The sequence below is a fragment of the Phyllostomus hastatus genome, unplaced genomic scaffold, assembly GCF_019186645.2.
Source record: "Phyllostomus hastatus isolate PE091 unplaced genomic scaffold, TTU_PhHast_1.1 phas_contig_5, whole genome shotgun sequence".
Taxonomy (NCBI): Eukaryota; Metazoa; Chordata; class Mammalia; order Chiroptera; family Phyllostomidae; genus Phyllostomus; species Phyllostomus hastatus.
Window position 1 is genome coordinate 2106733 of NW_025333897.1, and position 18303 is coordinate 2125035.

General features: G+C 53.8%; 1 protein-coding gene across 4 annotated transcripts; it reads left to right on the plus strand.

Annotated features, from left to right (window-relative positions):
* The first annotated feature begins 157 nt into the window (after nucleotides 1-157).
* SIRT2 (sirtuin 2) lies at nucleotides 158-18060 on the plus strand. 4 transcript variants are annotated; one of them, XM_045846866.1, is made up of 16 exons: nucleotides 164-319; nucleotides 1147-1193; nucleotides 4169-4217; nucleotides 4450-4563; nucleotides 7196-7237; nucleotides 7391-7497; nucleotides 7619-7675; nucleotides 8153-8221; nucleotides 13413-13542; nucleotides 15528-15587; nucleotides 15893-15948; nucleotides 16119-16195; nucleotides 16301-16352; nucleotides 16936-17006; nucleotides 17150-17216; nucleotides 17337-18060. In XM_045846866.1, the coding sequence occupies exons 1-16, from the start codon at nucleotides 304-306 to the stop codon at nucleotides 17490-17492; spliced, it is 1170 nt and encodes a 389-aa protein (XP_045702822.1). In that variant the 5' UTR covers nucleotides 164-303; the 3' UTR covers nucleotides 17493-18060. The 4 variants fall into 4 exon arrangements, 3 of the variants coding, with proteins under 3 accessions (XP_045702822.1, XP_045702824.1, XP_045702823.1); XM_045846868.1 differs by lacking the exon at nucleotides 1147-1193 and adding an exon at nucleotides 3651-3723 and having other exon boundaries at nucleotides 167-319; XR_006786602.1 differs by lacking the exon at nucleotides 16301-16352 and having other exon boundaries at nucleotides 158-319; nucleotides 17337-17412.
* Nucleotides 18061-18303: the final 243 nt, after the last annotated feature.

An 18303-nucleotide genomic window follows, 5' to 3' on the forward strand; every position in this document is an offset into this window, starting at 1 on the left:
GACCAATCAGATTCTTCATATGGACTACAGCTCTCTACCCTTTCCCACATTTTCCGGGCGCCCTTTATTAGCATGGCTACCAGCGCGGGGCACTTTGGGACTCGTAGTCTGGGCCTTGCCTGTTTTTCCTTGCTTAGGATGGGCGTACGCCGCAGGTTGAGTGAAAGCCTGTATGCGCCGCTCGGGCTGCTGGGAGTAGTAGTTCTCTGCCCTATCTCTGCCCCATCTCTGCCCCTACTGTTTCCGGTGCTGTCACGGGACAGAGCAGTCGGTGACAGCCCCAAGGGCTCCCGCCCCGTGCCCATGGCCGAACCGGACGGTGAGTCGGGGTCCTCTGTGGGAAAGTCGGGCCGGGCCGCGCCGGGGCCTGGCTGACTGCTGCAGGCCCCGGGGCCCGAGGGTGGGTGTGGTGGGTCAGGAGATTGAGGTTGCATGTAGGAGAAGTGTGGTTCGGGGGTCTGTTACTAAGTGATCCATATTGTTAGGCTGGTGGGTTTCTGGGTCGCGAGGTTTTAAGGGGCCATTTGACATGTCTCCCAAGTTACTAATGATGGCGTGTTTCTCTAGCCTTGGTTGCCAGGGACCCTCGTTGCTAAGGGCTTAAGTTGCTGTGGCCCCGGTTGCCAAGGGTACCTGGTTGTTTCGGGGAACTGTAGGATGCTAGAACACCCCTGGTGCCCCTTCCTATCTCTTCCCTCTAGTTCCTGTACGTCTCCTGAACATACCCCCCCATCGCACCTCGTCCCCCACACCCACTTTCAGTCCGAATATCTCTTACCTTCTCTCTTCCTTTCTAAACTTACACCTTGTAAACCAAGCCCTCCCCGCACATACACTCACACACTATATGTCGTCCTAACTCCTCCTAAGGTTTCCTCCATGCCCTGTATCCTTTACTTTCTCCTCCCTGTCCTAAACCTTCGTCTCCACCCCTTTGTCCCTCACTAACCACCTCTCCTCCCAGCACCCTCCACTCTGCTTTTCCCCAGCCCTTCCCTCCCTCTTCTCCATTTTTACCACCACCCCGTACCCCAGTATAACTAGGTTGGTGGGTCTTCCTGCCTCCATCCCCCTGCTTTGAAGCCCTTGATAACCCCTTAACCATTCCCCCCACTGTAACCACATCTGCTCCCCCTCCTCCCCCAGCCTCTGACCCTCTGGAGACCCAGGCAGGGAAGGTGCAGGAGGCTCAGGTGAGATGGGGGAAGGGTGGAGGGAAGGAGAGAAATGGACTTGTTCCCACACCCCACTCCCCCGGGGGGAGGTGACAATAGGGAGAGTCATCCCAGGGCCCTCAGCACACAGCCCCACTCCCTCGCCCCACCGCCCAGTTCAGCCTCCTGGGGAGTGGTGAATCAAAGAAGGGTGGGCAGCCTCAAGCCGAGGCCTGCCCTACTGAGCTTTCCTCTCTCCTTGCCCTTCTTACCCCCCCCCCACCTCAGTCTCTTCTGAACTTCATTTATGCTGTTCCTGGGACAGGCATCCAGCTTGGTCCCTGAACTCACAGATCTCATGGACAAGTGACTAGAAAATGATCTTACATATAAAAGTGATTGTGAAAGTAGCTCAGGGCATTGTGGGAGCCCAGAAGAAATTTTGTGGGGTCACAGAGATTCCAGCCAGTCCCTCCTGGAGGAATCCACAGGCTAGTCTAGGAGTCAGATTGAGGTAGACACGTTTGTAGTACATGAAGAATGACTTGGAATTTTCTCAGGCAAGTTGAAAAGTGGTATTTCACACAGAGGGTACAGCTAGTACCCAGGCCTGAGAGAATGGAAGAGTTAGGTTTAGTGACTGGGGGTGATCAACCAACTGTATACATGGCTGGTATTATTGAGTACTTACTTCAGCCGGGTATTCTGCTTAGTGCTTTATGGGCATCACCTCATTTCATCTTCCCAGCATTCCTGGGGGGGTCAAGGCCTATTGTGGCCATTTTACAGATGAGGAACTTGAGGCAGAGTTGTTAAGTATCCTGTCCTCTGTCACTCAGAATACCAGAGATTGGTTTGCAACCCACAGCGCACAGCACAGTGCCTTTCAGAAGCTTCAGGGAGAGGTAGACAGGCTGCCTCAGGGAGGCCTGAAGGCCCTGTGAGCAACTCCAGCTCCCACTTAGGCCAAGTTGCTCCCACCTGCTGGGCAGGGCCCCTGAGTCCTTCCACAGAGCTTGTCTGCAGCTGAAGGCATGCTGCCCACCCTGCAGTGATGTCACTGTTCAGGTGCAGGCGGTGCAGAGGCTGTGAGTAAAGCACCTCCCAGGTGCACAGTAGAGGGTACAAGAGTTCCTTGTCAGGCCAAGGCTTCTCCCTCGCCTGGCTCCCAAAACAGGGCCACTGTCAGAGAAAAAGGTTTAATGTTATAAAGGATCCTCAGTCCCAAAGAGAGATTCGAAGGCGTAAATTGCAGCATTGTCCATAATGGGGCAAAACTGGAAGCAGCCCAAGTGGCTGTCAGTAGACAGTTAAGTGAACTGTGGGCCTCCTTACAATGAATGCAACGCAGTGTAGCTGGTTAAAAGAATGAGGTGGGTCTATAGTATCTTGTTCTGCAGAATATGCAAAGTGCAGCATTATGTTACGGTATGACCCATTTCTGGGAATATAATGTTTTATATTCAGAGAAAAAAATCTGGGGAAATGACCATTGTACAGTTAATAGTGGTTATCTCAGGGGAAGGGGGTGAAATTATAAGGCAAGCACCCCAAGTTATACCTTATCTGAAAGTCAGACTTTTTGCAAAGCTTAGATAATCTAAAATGCAATAAAAATGTACCAGTAAATTTGTTTGGAAGAGAGGTTCCTATTCAAAAAGACTTGGAACCAGATAATGAGCAACGGGGGAGAGGGGTTGTCAGAGGGGCTTTAAGCAGGAGAGTGAGTTGATAAGAATTGTTTTTATCAGAGCCATTGTAGGGCTCAGCCCTGGCCTAACACACAGGTATCCATCCATTCAGTGCTGGGTAGTTCTGGAGCACTGCCGGGTGCCAGGCCCTATTCTCGGTGCAGGACATCCTGTGGTGAAAAAACCCGGCCTCCTGGAGCTGGCATCATGGTGAACCCTGTAGATGCTCATGATGAGATGATTAGAGTGGAGACACTGAAGAGAAGAGACTGTGAGGTGGAGGGGACAGGCCCTCACACAGAGGGTAGTGGGGTGGATCAGAGGTAGAGACCAAGGCTGGGAGCCTGCATAGGAGGCTGGGACAGAATCCCTGAGGGGAGAGGACAAGCTGGACCAGGGGAAACACTGAGGAGGGGACACATTATGGCAGGAGGTCAGGGGAGGGAGGCTGGAGGCATTTGGCAGACTGCGAGTTGGAGGCCACACTGAGATGGCATCCAAGGGGAGGAGCAGGTTTGAGGGCGATGCTGAGGCTAAGTGGGCACACAGTGGGAGTGAGGACCTGGGGCTCTTAGAGGGAGGCATCCAGGAGGCCACGGGAACCTTGGATCAGAGAGATGGCATCATCAGTGACTGGGCCGAGGCCATTGGCTTCGAAGAGGCAGCTGCCCCAGAGAAGGTGGAGAGAAAAAGCAGGGAGCACCCAGGACAAGTCCCAAGACCTGCAATTTGGGAGCCTGGCCAAGAGGGGGAGTCAGTGAGATGGAGGGGTTGGAGAGGTGGTATCCGAGGCTTCTTCCACCAGGCGGGCTGCCGGCCACAAGGTGAAGGCTGAAGTGTCTTCACTGGCATTATCCCATCATTACGGAGTGACTCTGGTGAGGATGGCACAGGCTACAGGGGGAATGGGGATGCAAGGCAAGGAAGTGGACTTGGCACATGAAATAACAAGAGCCAGCGCTTCCTGTGCACTTACCCTTCTGGGTGCTGTCTGAGCACCTCGCTTATGTTAACTCATTTCCTCTCACTGTAGCCCCTTAGTGGGGGGCCCTTGAGCTCCATCTCCAAGATGACGGGCCCTGAGACTCAGAGGAGCAGAGTCACTTATGTGAGATTATTTCCTTGGGAGTGGCAGGCCAGGTCCCACTGCAGGTGCCCTGTCCCAGAGCCCCCACACTGGCCCCCAGAGCTATCCCTCCACTACCCCTCACTTCCTTGGGCCCACCTCCCAGCCAGACCTTTTTCCCAAACCAGGGTGTCACCCACCCCCCACCCCCTAACCCCACTTCTTGGGCCTGGCTACCCCACCCCCACCCCTTCCAGGACTCAGATTCAGACTCTGAGGAAGGAGCAGCTGGTGGAGAAGCAGAGAGTGAGTATCTTCCTTAAAAGCCTGGTTCTATGGGGGGAGGGGAGGGGTGGCTCCATCAGGGGTGACATTCGGGTATGTAATAATGGGTACAGTGCCAACTCTGGAAGGCTGCTGGCTGGGTCAGGCATGGAGGCTGAGCTGTGGGAAGGCAGAAGAACCCTGGGCTGGGGCAGGGCGGCTCTGGGCCTCCGTGCACCTTGGCTGAATGCTACTACTGTCTCTCTTCGACCAGTGGACTTCCTGCGGAATCTCTTCTCCCAGACACTGGGCCTGGGCAGCCAGAAAGAGCGTCTGCTGGACAGCCTCACCCTGGAAGGGGTGGCCCGCTACATGCTGAGTGAGCGCTGTAAGTCCCCCTGTCCCTGCGCTGCTCCATTCCCCCCTTCTCAGCCCCAGCCACTTAAACCATTCATACCTTCTGTCTGCCAGTAACAAGAAACCCAAATCAAACTGGTTTATACCCCCCACCCAAAAAAAGGAGTCTGTTGACCCCTTAACTAAAATCCACCTTGAAGCCTGGGGCCAAAATGTTGTCAAAAGTCTTAACCATCTCAGGTGCTGCTTTGTGTCGGGGTAAAGGTAGCTCCTGGCAGGTCCAAATGCAATTCCACCGGCCTCGCAGCTCCAACTGAAGAGAGCTACCCAGTCGTTCAAGCAAAGAAGCAGACATTGGCTTCGGTTGGCCCAGGGTGGGTTATGTTCTCACCCCAAACCAACCACAATGGTCTCTGATTGGCCAGACCTGGGGTTACATCTGCACCGCTGAATGACTATGCTCTGACTGGCCAATCCTATTTGATGGAATCATAATAGCGTTTACCTCATAGTTACTGGGGGTTAAAACAATAAATATGTAAATGCCTGGGACAGGACTGGAACATAGCAAGAGCTGTGTCAGTGTTCCCTATGATTATTATTACAGGAAGCTTCTTTCAGGTGTTGCGTGTAGGTGCCTCTTTACTGGGTCACCATGTGGTGTCTGTTTCTTACTGTGAGTTGAGGTCACCAGAGTTTGAGAAACCAAGCCCTAGGCAGTCCTCAGCCACAACAATCAACCCTTTGAGGGTCCTGAACAGCCCTTTGTTGAGGACGTCTTCTCCAGTTTCCCTGTCCTCCAGCTGCTGCCGGCTCCCTCCTCTGGGAGCCAGGCCCACCACCCTGGGCCTCCCCCTCCTGGGCAGGCTGGGCAGCTGTCTGCAGCCAGCTTCTGGCTTGGGTGGGCCCCAGAGGACGCAGGCAGTGGCTACAAAGCTTTTGTTTCTTCCGTCCTCCTGCACCTGGATTTTAGGATAATTAACTCATGAGAGGGCCTCTGAAGGGATAATAATAAATAATAACAGTTAATCGAGCGCTCACCACTTGCCAAGCACTGGGCCAAGCACTTGACAGGCCTCCTCCACATTGTATCTATGAGATGATTACAGAGGAGGAAGCTGAGGCACAGTAACTATGGCACAGAGAGGCAGTGAATTGGTGCAGGGTCACACAGCCAGTTAGAGGCAGCCTGAGGCCCCTGAATCCAGACACACGCCCCCTCCCCCGGAGCCCCCAGCTGGGTCCAGCCAGGCCCTGTCTGCTGGCGTCCCTGAAATGGAAGCTGAGGGTTGAGGCTATGGCAGGCGTCAGCCTTTGTCACTCCTGCTGTCCTCCGTTGGACAGGACACCCCAAAGGCGCCTGGCTCCCAGGGCCTCGCCTGCAGCTGTCCATCAGCTGATGGGCAGATGCTGGGGCACTGCGCCGCAGGGCCGTCTGCCAGCCAGCAGCTGAAGGGGCAGCCTGGCTGTGGGGAGATGATTCAACCCCTGCCAGCCCTTCCTGTCCTCTCTTCTGAAAGCTGGTGAAAATGAGGGAATAAACTGCTTATCGGTACACAAATTTTGAGTCTCAAGAAGCTTAGTACAATCGACTCAAAGAACAGCAGCAACCACACACACAGCTGACCCTTGAATGACGCGGGTTTGAACTGCACGGGCCCCCTTATAGGAAGGTTTTTTCAATAAATGCTGTGAATGTATTTCCTCTTCCTTATGATCTTTGTGATGGTTTTATTTCCTCTAGCTTACTTCATTGAAAGAATATAGCATGTAATGCATATAGCATAGTTATGTATCAATTACTCTTTAAGTTATAGGTAAAGATTCCATCAGCAGTAAGGAATTCATCGTTAAGTTTTGGAGCAGTCAAAAGTTATACACGGATTTTCAGCCGCCAGGGTGGGGGTGGCGTCCTCTCTAGGAAGCCCTCACATTGATCAGGGGTCAACCGTGTAGCGTTTGCTCAGCCTGGGCACAGACTGAAGCTTTACATGAATACATTCATTCAACAGCTCTGCAAGGTCATTGCTGCATGCTCATTTAATTAATAGAGCAGGCAGCTGAGGTCAGACCGCTGATCTGACTGAGGCGACCAAGACGCCCTGCTGGTGAGCAGGAGAGCCAGGATCTGAAGCCCCACCCACTGTCCTGTTCACTAGGTCTGGGCCGAGGGTGGCAAGTCTTTGGTCTTCACCTGGAAGTTGCCAGACTTTGGGTGGCTGATGTGTGTTTGATTGCGGAGGAAAGGAATGTGTATGATGAGCTAGAAATAGATGGTCATTCAGGATGGTGTCCAAAAGAGGAAGTGCTGCCAGAGAATTTTACAATAACCTGTAGCTTTTCTAGGGGAACCTCCACCCCAGCCTCCTCATTAAGATCTCGTGTTTTTCTCTAGCTCTGGTTAGGGACAGAAATTTCTCTCCAAGTTAGGGGCCTTTTCTTGACAAAGTTGGTATAATTTCAAACAGCAGATTCTTTGTCCTCATCCTGGCTCTTTCAACTGTGTGACTGCTTCCCCTCTCTGAGCCTTGGTTTCCTCATCTGTAAAATGGGGGTTTTAACACCCCCCACCTGGCACTGAGTGAACAGTGTCGGGCTCTGATGGGTGGTGGTATTTTGGGACTGAGCAAACCAGGTCACATGATGCATATACTCTCTTTCAGGTCGCAGGGTCATCTGTTTGGTGGGAGCTGGAATCTCCACATGTAAGCGCCCCTCCCCCAGTAGCCACACCCTGGTTTGGGGAGCCCTTTCCAGGAGCTAGGGGAGCCATGTCTGGGACCTCACTTGGGAGGGTCACTGTGGAATAGATGGGGCCCAAGTCCCTGATGGATTGCCCCCTGCCCCTCTTCCCCTAGCCGCGGGCATCCCTGACTTCCGCTCCCCATCCTCGGGCCTCTATGCCAACCTGCAGAAGTACCATCTTCCCTACCCGGAGGCCATCTTTGAGATTGGCTACTTCAAGGTACGTAAGGGAGGTGCAGGGAGGAAGGGCTGCAGCAATGGGGTCGGGGGATGGGGTCCTCTGCTCTCCTCTCACCAGGGGCATCTGGGTGCCCACCTGCCCTTTGCTGTCTCTCCCACAGAAACATCCAGAGCCCTTTTTTGCTCTCGCCAAGGAGCTGTATCCTGGGCAATTCAAGGTGAGCTCATTTTTCAGCCGAGGGCAACAGAAAAGGGTGGCAGACACGGGGCCTGGGGAAGACCACTTGGACAAGCATCATGTGGTCAAGAGACTCATGGGCTCTGGGCCCAGGCTGCCTGGGTCCAACTCCTAATCTGTTCTTTCCTGCTCTTTTGATCCTGAGCCTCAGTTTCCCCACCTATAAAATGAAGCTACTGATATCATCTGAAGAGGGTTGCTGTGAGGCTTAAATGAGTTAACAGGACGTGTAAAAGCCCAGACTCTGGAGCCAGGCTGCTTTTGTACAAATCCCAGCTGTACAGCTTGGCAGCTGTGTGACTTTGGCAAGACAGTCAGCCTCCCTGGGCTGCAGTTTCCCCACCACGCCAGGGGGGTGATGATGGGCTCCACCTCACCAGGCCCATGTGGCGATACCCTGAGGTAAACCGGGATCTTCTCTGTTACTGTCAGCATTGTTCTGGTTGCTCCCCTCCAGCCGACCCTGTGTCACTACTTCATCCGCCTGTTGAAGGAGAAAGGGCTGCTCGTGCGCTGCTACACTCAGGTAGGCGGGCGGTGGGCATCTGTCCAGGAGGAAGAGGGTGGGCTGCAGATGACCTGGTGCCTCAGGGCCCAGAGCTCAGGCCGCTGCTTCTTTGTCACGTGACCTGCAGTGAGTTGTTTCCCTTCTCGGCCTCAGTTTGCCCTTCCATAAAGCAGAGGCCAGAAAAGCTTCACGCTCTCAGGTCTGTGGTGACATGACCGGGAAGTCCTCTCAGGGCCGTCCCCTGTGCACTGAGAAAGGACCTCGAGTCTGAGGGGGTGGTCACCATGTACACCATAGATTTCATACATGTTAGGGTTTTCCAGCAGATGATACCAGCGTGACCCAATCTAACAAAATCCATACACTGTGACAGCACCCTAACTGGTGACATAGTGTCTTATGGAAGGGACATCTTTCTGTAATTTGCACAAAGGCCTCATAGGTGCCATGTCAGGCGCTGAGCCAGATGCCTCACCCTGGGGCATGCAGGTGAGGGCAGCGTACCTTTTTGGCTCCTGGACTAGTCAGGAAGAATTCTGGGACATCGCACCCCTGACAGTAAAACATGTTTGTGCCTCTACCTTTGTTTTATGATTATGTATTGAAATTCTGTCATGCATGCTATAAATTATACCTCAGAACCCAAAATTATAAAATAGGGAACAAATGAATATAAAGAGGTATTCTATTCATTTTTAAAAGATCTTGTTTTTATTCATTCTTAGGGAGAGGGGAAGGGAGGGAGAGAAACATCAGTCAGTTTCTCTGACTGGGAATCAACCTGATGACCTCTGAGTTCGCAGGCCAGCACTCGGTCCACTGAGCCTCGCCCGCCAGGGGAAACACTCACTCGAATTTTTCCTTTCCGACCTGGCCCTTTGCAGCCTTCAGCCTCAGAAGCTGCCACCAGGGGGAAGATGAATTCTTTGTAGGTCCCGATTTGGCAAATGGGGCAGGTGCTCCTGCCTAGAAGCTGTGATGGGGAGGGGCACAGTCACCTTTGAGGAGGAGCCCAGGCTCAGGATAAACCTGACCTTTCTTCCCAGAGGGTCGGCTGTATCCGCAGGAGGCGGCTCAGATGTGACACTAACAGCTCACCTAAAGCCAAGTGCCCTCCATGCGTGATTTCATGGGCTCCTCACCTTGGCCCTGCCAGCATCCCTGTTTGTCCACTTCCGGCACCAATGTTTACTGATGGTCAACCCAGTGCCAGGCCCTGCAGGCAGCAAACAGAGCAGGCGCCCCTGCCCTCCCGAAGCTGACACTCTCATGTGGGACAAGATGGTGGACAAGATGAATAAGTAGCTTATCTAGGGTGGCAGATGGTGAGAGTTCTGTGGAGCAGGATTAAGCAGGAAAGGGGAATCTAAAACTCTATGTGTATGGTGGGGGCTGGAGTGTTGTCATCAACCAGGTATCAGGAAGGCAGCATGGAGAAGGGGACAATTGAACAAAGACCTGAAGGAGGGGAGGAGGGGACCAGAGGATTATCTTGAGGGAGTGCATCCCAGGCATAGGGAACTGCTGGTGCAAATGTCCTGAGGGAGACTGTATTTGGCATGTTCAAGAAGCTGGATCAAGTAAGCTTGAGGACAGTGGCAGGAGAGAATGGCGAAGACAAGGTCAGGAAGGTGACAGGGGTAGACCACATGGGGCCTCGTGGGCCATGGCTTTGTCCATTACCGTGCGTGAGATGGTACCACGGAGGGGCTCTGAGCAGGGCAAGGACGAGACCAGGAGTCCTGCTGGCTGCCTGTAGGGGCTAGACTGTGGGCACGGGGGGGAGGGGCTGCAGAGCCCAGGGAGGAGGCTGCTGTGATGGTCCATGCAGGAGAGGATGGAGGCTGGGCCAGGATGCGGACCGTGGAGGGAGAAGGGGTGAGTTAGGAACCCATTTTGAAATGGGAACCAATAGGCCTTGCTGACGAATTAGATCTGAAATGATTCATGAGAGCGAGGAGTCAGGACAGCTGGACAGCTCTTAGCCTGAGCACCTGCCGCTTTTTACTGAGATGGTGGGAGGTTGGAGGGGCGGGGGCAGAGGAGGGCTCTAAGACCTATGGGAGTTGAGACGTCCACGTGGAGATGTGGACAGATGGTTGGACACCGGAGTACTAGACTTGTGCCTCAGGGGCAGCGCATAGACAATGTTTCAACTCAGGGGACGGGCTGAGTTCACAGGGGTTCAGCATGAGGAGCCCAGGCCCAAGACAAAGAGGCCCATCAGGGCTGCTCAGTGGGTCACTTCCCAGCTCTGCCAGGGCCAAGACCCCTGCCCTCGACCCTAACAGCACACTGACTGCCCGCTTGTTTTACAAGAGAGCCGACATGAATGCCTTCTGGGGTCTAAGTGCACTGTCAGGCACTCTCCCCACCAACTGCAACATTTAATGCATGAAATTTACACATAATACTCCAAATGGCATACCCCCTAAAATAGATAAAGGTGGAAACAATCTTTCCTCTCTCATATTTCACGAAACCATTTTTTTCAAATGTAACACCCTCTTCTTTGATCTCAGCCACTGTTTGAGTCACTGACCCAGTTTTCTGGAACATGTTGTCCTCACTGCTTTCTGAATCGTGGTGATGCAGCAATCCTGAAGCACATCTCGAGCTATTTTTATCTCGGGCACATGTGTCCACTCAAATGTGAGAACAGTTGTCCTGCTCCTTTAGGTCACTATGATTGCCACAGCCAAATGTTCTGTTACATATACGTGGCATTTGTACTTTCTTTATGACCAGTTTATTTGCCTCTCTTTATTTCTCTTACACTTATCGTGAAAATCTTTTAACTGGGCAGCTAAAGGAAGGAAATTCTTTGTCCACGAATTCATTGCCCTCCAACCTCAGATTGCCTTTTGGTAAGGCACAGACAGCCACACTTTTGACTAATTTTTTTAAAGATTTTATTTATTTCTTTTTAGAGAGAGGGGAGGGGAGGGAGAAAGAGAGGGAGAGAAACATTGAATCAGTTGCCTTTCTCGCTCCCCCACCTGGGGACCTGGTCCACAACCCAGGTGTGTGCCCTGACTGGGAAGCAAACCATCAACCTTTCGGTTTGCAGGCCAGCACTCAATCCACTGAGTCACACCAGCCAGGGCAACAGCCACACTTGTAAAATAGAAAATTATTGTAAGTGTGTATTTGAGCCAAACCAATGCCATGTGTTGGGGAGCACAGTCTCCCCCCAGTGCTCCCTGGGCTGGCTTCCTCTCACCTGACCCCTTGCTGGGAGGACTCTTCCATATCCACACCCACGTAGCAGCTTCATGCTTTTGAAAAAAATTTTTTTTAAGATTTTATTTCATTTTAGAGAGAAGGGAAGGGAGGGAGAAAGCAAGGGAGAGAAACATCAACGTGAGGGAGAAACAGCAATCAGTTGCCTCTCTTGTGCACCCCAACTGGGCACCAAACCTGCAACTTGGGTATATGCCCTGACAGGGAATCAAACCAGCGACCCTTTGCTTTGTGGCACGACACCCAACCAACTGAGCCACACCAGTCAAGGCATTTTTTTAAAAGATTTTATCTATTTAATTTTAGAGAGAAGAGAAGGGAGGGAGAAAGAGGAAGGAAACATCGATGTGAACAAGAAACATCCATTCTCTTCATGCTTTTTAAAAGCTGCCATTGGCGATGTGTCAACCACGGACATGATGTTTTGAAACAAAAAGGGAACTAAGGTTTAAAAATCAGGAGATTTCAGGTGAAAATCCAGACTTCAGTCTCCTCCTGAAAACCGGGAGGAGCTGCACCCTGGGTGGCTGTCCCAGGGAGAACAGGGGCCGGAGTTGAGTAGCCACCTCCCACTCCGGGAGTGGCCCACCCTTGCCCGGGGCCCACCTCCCCTCCACAGCCACTTCCTGCCCGGCTCCGGCCGAGGGGCAGTGGCTGTGTGTCACCTGGCGTTCAGTGCCTGTGCTTCCGTACAGAACTTGCCTGGGCCGGACTGCCCCGCGCCCCCGCAGGCTACTGCTGCTCACTCCTTCAGGAGTTTCCTCTGAAGATACGCTACACTTAGGCAGGCAGATACACAAATTCAAATATGTTTCTTCACGTCCTGTACACACCCCTTTTGTGCTCTCATGCCTTTTAACACCTTGGTGAGATCATTTCATACCAGTACATATAGGTTGGCCTCATTCTTTGTTTTTGTGTGTGGCTTCTTGATTACGTGTGGCATCAGAGAATATCAGGGTCATTTAGGCAGTTCTTCGTGCTCTTGAATTATTTGCAGGCACACGGCTTAAGCAAGGGAGTTAGGAGTAGGCTGAATCAAGTCACAGGCAAAACTAGGGTTTCTAGTAGAGAAGGGCTGGCGGCAGGTAGGGAGCAGACAGGGCCGTTGGGGCCATTTGCCCTTGAAAGGGAGCCTTCCAGTTGCTCATGGAGTCTCCAGGAACCTGGTCAGTTCAGCTACGGGCGGCATGTGATGGGCCATCCCTGTTAATCTGCCAGTGTCCTCCGTCTGCACCTGCCTGGTGGGCAAACAAAAGCTGCTCCAGAGGGGCTGCGTGTTTAGAGAGAAGTGAGAGAGCACAGATGTCTCTGTGGAAGGGGATGTTCTTGTTTGGTCAAAAAGGAGAGTATCTCTGTCTTAAAGGAATGCAGGTTAGGATGCTATCTATGAACCAGACCATAGTCAGAAACCTCACTGCAAAATAGGAAAACAGTGTGATTAAAACCAAATAGTAACCCCTGAGTTTTTAATTTCCTTTAATGCTGGGCCAGAGCTGCCACATACGGCCGTGTAGCTTGGGTACTGCGCCAGGACACCACATCTGGAGCGAGGGGCTCCAGTTATGGTGGAAACAGTGTACATTTCTACATCATTTCAACGGATTTCTGGTTGTCTCGTTGGTGCCACTAAAGTATGTGGTTCTGACAAAACAAATAATCTGTAAATTAGAAGAACAGTGGCCTGAATTTGCAGAAAAACACCCTATGGGCTGGGTGGTGGCCATGAGCCTGGCCCATGTACATTGTAGTTTGGGCCCCTGCCTGGAAGCATCCGTGACTTTTACCCTTTTAGTGGCACCATCAGAATAAACAGAAATTTTCAGGCACACTTTGCCTCTTGCCTGCCTTCTCTTCCCTGCTCCTTGTCCCACTGGTTTCTCTTGGTGACAACTCCCTGCTCCTCCTCCTGCCCCGGGGGAGTGTGGTTCACTCCCAACCCTCTTCCCTCCATCTCTCCTTCCAGAACATAGACACCCTGGAGCGCGTGGCAGGCCTGGAGCCCGAGGACCTGGTGGAGGCCCACGGCACCTTCCACACGTCGCACTGCGTCAGCCCCCTCTGCCAGCAGGAGTATCCGCTCAGCTGGATGAAAGGTGAGGGGCTGGAGGTCATCCACGAGGGCGGGCCTCCCGCCCACTGTCCACCTCTCAGCGCCAGGGACAGGGCCTCTATCCAGTGGGCACTTGTTCTGTCCTGCACAGCTGTGTGTCTCGGTAATGGCAGCCTCCAAAGATTTGAGGTGACAGTGAGATCCATCGCTCCCAACACCACCTCACAGCCACCGTAGGACGGATGCGCGCTCCAGATCCAGTTCAGTCACACACAGAGACATGAGTTAGCAGAGGGGGTACCAAGTGGTCACACAGCCTGTTCGATGAGGTCATGAAACCCTTGCCATCTGTCCTTTGAGGGGCTCTGACCCTATTGTACATGAGATGCTCATCAAGAAAAATGGAACTAAGTACTTTTTTTAATTTTTAAAATTTTTATTTATTTATTTTTAGAGAGAGGGGAAGGGAGGAAGAAGGAGAGGAAGAGAAACATTGCTGTGTGAGAGATACATAGATCAGTTGCCTCTCACATACCCCCTACTGGGGACCTGGCCCACAAGCCAGGCAGGTGCCCTGACTGGGAATTGAACTGGCGTCGCTTCAGTTCACAGGCCGACACCCAGTCCTTTGAGCCATACCAGCCAGGGCGGGACTAAAGTTCTAAAAAGAACAGAACTGTCCAGTAGAACTTTCTGAGATAAGGGAAACCTTCCATATTGACATTGTCCAATACGGCAGCCACTTGCTACTTGTGACAGCTGAGCTCTTGAAACATGGCTAGTGGGACCAAGGAACTGAATTTTAGGTTTTATTAACTTAAATGTAAAAAGCCATTATCTACTGTGATGACTGTATTGGACAGCATGTGCACGAGCAGCGCAGGATTCAGCCGAGGGGTTTCGGGGGAACAGAATCGGTGGAGCGTGAAGCCAGACGCAGGCCTGGGGAGGGCCGAAGGCCGGGCCGCCCCACGGGCCAGACGGCAGGGCTTGCTGAAGTCCCAGTGTCTGTTCATGTCAGGGCAGAGTGTTCAAAGGGGGGAAAACCAGCCAATCCACATTTCTTGAATGCCAGCAAGAGACTATTTCTGGCATCCATTGTGCTGATTAAGAAGTCACTTATTTCACCCTGGAAACCCATTTCTGGCATTCTTTATGCTGACTTCACAAAGCCTCTGGTGTCCGTGGGAAATAAGGACAGCCCTCATAGCAGGGCCTCTGGAGCGTGGCCTTCTGGACAAAAACACCAGCTGGCTGGCCCTGGGGTGAGGAGGCCTGAACGGGGAGCCACGGACAGCTGGGGTCCTGTACAGTTAACATCGCCCCATTATGTTCACGGGCAGCACCCGCAAAAGGGCATAATGTCGGTGCAGAAATGTTTTAAAGCAAATGACAGATATTAAAACAGTGCTCTAAATATTCGTTGAAGAAATGAATAAATAGTTGAATGAGCAAGCTAGGATTCTGTGGGTTGCAAGTGACAATACTTTTCAAGTTCTTTAATCAATAAGCAATAAAGAGCATGATTGTCACGAGGACGGTGTGTGTGCGGTGGGGGGCCAGTCACGGAACCCAAGGGTGGGAAAGCAGCTGCACACACAGGACCATCTGCATACTCTTTCCTCTTGTTTTGCCACCGGCCTGCACCCACCAGGCCTCTCTGACCCTGGAGGAAGCAGAGCTGCCCTCAGAGACCCGCAGGCAAGCTTCGCTCCCATTCCCCAGGTTGGGGGTAGGGCATCCAGTGGCCCCTATTAGGAGCAAGTGTCTGCTTATTTGTTTATTCTTCCATTCAGTAGCTAAGCCTGGTGCTGGGGGCCACCCCTGCACTCCTGAGGCATGGGGGTGGGGGAAGGGACAGTTTCCTGAGGAGAGGTCCTTTCTGAGCAGGTCAGATACCCCAGGAGGCTCCCCGGTGACTAAGGTGTGGTTGTGTGGAGAGTGAAGGAAGGCGCAGGAGGGAGGTGGCTGGCAGGCTCTCTCACTGAGAGCCTCTCACCGCCTTCTCTCCTTCTTCTCCACGCCCAGAGAAGATCTTCTCGGAGGCGACTCCCAAGTGTGAGAAGTGTCAGAGTGTGGTGAAGCCCGGTGAGCCTTGGGGCCTGGGGCAACCCAGGGAGATGTGGACTGGGAGCCCGCCCTCCCCCGCACTAATCCTTCCCAAGAAGACCACACTCACCATCCGCCCAGCTCCTGGTCCCCCTCTCTCCTGGTCCCCCTCTCTCCGGGGAGAGGCTTCTGTTCTCTGGCCTGTCCCTGCTGCTCTGCACTCCCACGCAGCTCCAAGGTCTGCCTCCTGCTCCTGCCTGTTCTCACCTCCTTCCCTTTCTCTGCCTCCCCCACTCACTGTCTCTTTCTGTCCTGTGTGGTGTGTCCATCTGTCTCCACCTCAGACATCGTGTTCTTCGGTGAGAACCTCCCAGCTCGTTTCTTCTCCTGCATTCAGTCAGTAAGTATCTCCACTACCACGCTGTGCTCAGCCCGTGTGGGAGCAGCCTGGGCCCTGCCCAGGGTCACTGGAGCTTGCGGTGAGGTGGGGATGGGGACGGTGAGGTGGGGGTGAGGACGGCTGCCCAGACCACCCAGTCCCGGAGCCCTCACGGCACTGCCCCTCCACAGGACTTCCGGAAGGTGGACCTGCTCATCATCATGGGCACCAGCCTGCAGGTGCAGCCCTTTGCATCCCTCATCGGCAAGTAGGTTGGGGGTCAGGGCTGGGGGGATGCTGGGGTACTACGAGGTTGGGGGGGGGGCTCGGGAACCAGAGTAGGTCCTCAGCACTCAGTTTGCCATCCCCCCAGGGCACCCCTCTCTACCCCGCGCCTGCTCATCAACAAGGAAAAAACTGGCCAGGTGAGTCAGCTTTTATTCGTGCACCACCGCCCACCCCAAATTCTTCCCTTCCTGCATCTGGGAGTCTGTAGGGAACCCAGTAGTTCAGACCCCTGGGGCTCAGGACGAGGGATTCCAGGATCTGGAGGGATCGAGTTCCAGGCTGCCCCGACTAAAAGTCCATAGTTCTCTGGGGCGTCGGGGAGCCTTCTGAGCAAGTGACAAAACCCCAACCCAAAGCCACTGAAGCCAAAACGGGGATGTTGCACTTCCTGGGACTGAAAGGTCCGGGTGAGCTGGAGCCAGCGCCTTGGGCAGTGACATCAGAGTTGCCAGTTTTGGGCTCCTTCCTGGGGAACGATGTTTCCTCAAACAGGCAAAAACATACCTCACACCAGACACTCCTGTAAGCGTTTTTCCTGCATTAACTTACTGACAGTACAACCCTAGGAGTGGTTCGATGATCATCCCCCTCCACTCGTAAGGAAACTGAAATTCAGAGATGCCAGGTCACTTGAGCAAAGTCACAGAGCTGGGATACAAACCCAGGCCACCTGGCTCAAGGGTCTGTTCTTGGCTCCCCCCACACTCCCCTTCGCTGCAGACTGACCCCTTCCTGGGAATGATGATGGGCCTCGGAGGAGGCATGGACTTCGACTCCAAGAAGGCCTACAGGTGAGGCCTGGGTCTGCTGTGAGGGGCGGGACCTACAAGGGACAGGTCCAAGGTGGGAGGACGGGCATGAAGTCACACAGACAGGGCAGAGCTGGCAGGGTCCTGGGGCAAGCCTGGGAGATCTGATGCTCACTCCCCCGCAGGGATGTGGCCTGGCTGGGTGACTGTGACCAGGGCTGCCTGGCTCTCGCCGACCTCCTCGGATGGAAGGTGAGGAGCCCCGGCCACCCCAGCCCACCCCAAACCCAGCCCCTGGGCCCCTGCCTCATGGGTCCTCTGACTTCATGCGTCATGGCGACCTCTGACCGCCAGAAATACTGTCCCCTACAGAAGGAGCTGGAGGACCTTGTCCGGAAGGAGCACGCCAGCATAGATGCTCAATCAGGGTCGGGGCGCGCCAACCCCACCACTTCAGCTTCTCCCAGCAAGTCCCCACCTCCTACCAAGGAAGAGGCCAGGACCACGGAGGGGGAGAAACCCCAGTGACGGCTGTCTCCTAGGCAGGACACTCAGCTCCTGTGGGACAGCTGAGCCCCAACCAGCCGTGGCCCTCCCTAACTTGAAGCTCTTATCTGGGGAGCTCAGAGCATTCCCTCAATCTCATAACCACTCTCTCCCAAAAGTGGGTCCCAGCCCCCCAACCCCCAACCCTGCCAGATCTCTAACATCTCCTCGGGGCTGAGGCCTGGGCAGCCTTGTCTAACAGCCCGGAGCCTCTAACCTCCCCCAGGGGTGAGGATCAACCTCCCCTAATCTCTAACTGCTCCCAGGGGGCTAGGGGGCCTCCAAATTTCTAACCATCCCAGGACAGGTCACCAGGACCCCATACTACTGCTCCCAGGGGTCTGTGGCCAAGCAGACAAAATCTAACCTACCCTCGGGGGCAGGGCTCCAAATATAATTCATCCAGTGGTGGGGGTTGGACCTCCCCCTTCTCGGCCTCCAACTCCCAAAGTGGGTGCTGGGCCACCTGCACACAGGACCCACCTCCATGTGTGGATGGGCAGATGATGTTGCTTATTGGAGACAAATTAAAAACAAAAACTAACAGTCAGCTGTCTGGCTTTGCTGTTCCTTTCTGTGGGCGCACCAGGAAGCAGCCGGAGGGAGTGGGGGAGATCTCGGGCCACTGAGGAAACCAGGGCACCTAGATGCTCTCGTGAGAAACAGCAAGGGGTCCCACGAGGGGACTCCAGGGCGGTGGGAGCCTGAGGGCTCTGGGCTCTGGGCTCTGGGCTCTGGACTCCGAGTCTGCCAGGGTCTCTTCCTCCAAAGCCCTGCCACCTGAGGCCTGAGC

Coding starts and splice junctions, on each gene's coding strand:
- SIRT2 (XM_045846866.1), top strand. Junction 4,218..4,449: donor AGCTGGTGGAGAAGCAGAGA/GTGAGTATCTTC, acceptor CTCTTCGACCAG/TGGACTTCCTGCGGAATCTC. Junction 4,564..7,195: donor CTACATGCTGAGTGAGCGCT/GTAAGTCCCCCT, acceptor ACTCTCTTTCAG/GTCGCAGGGTCATCTGTTTG.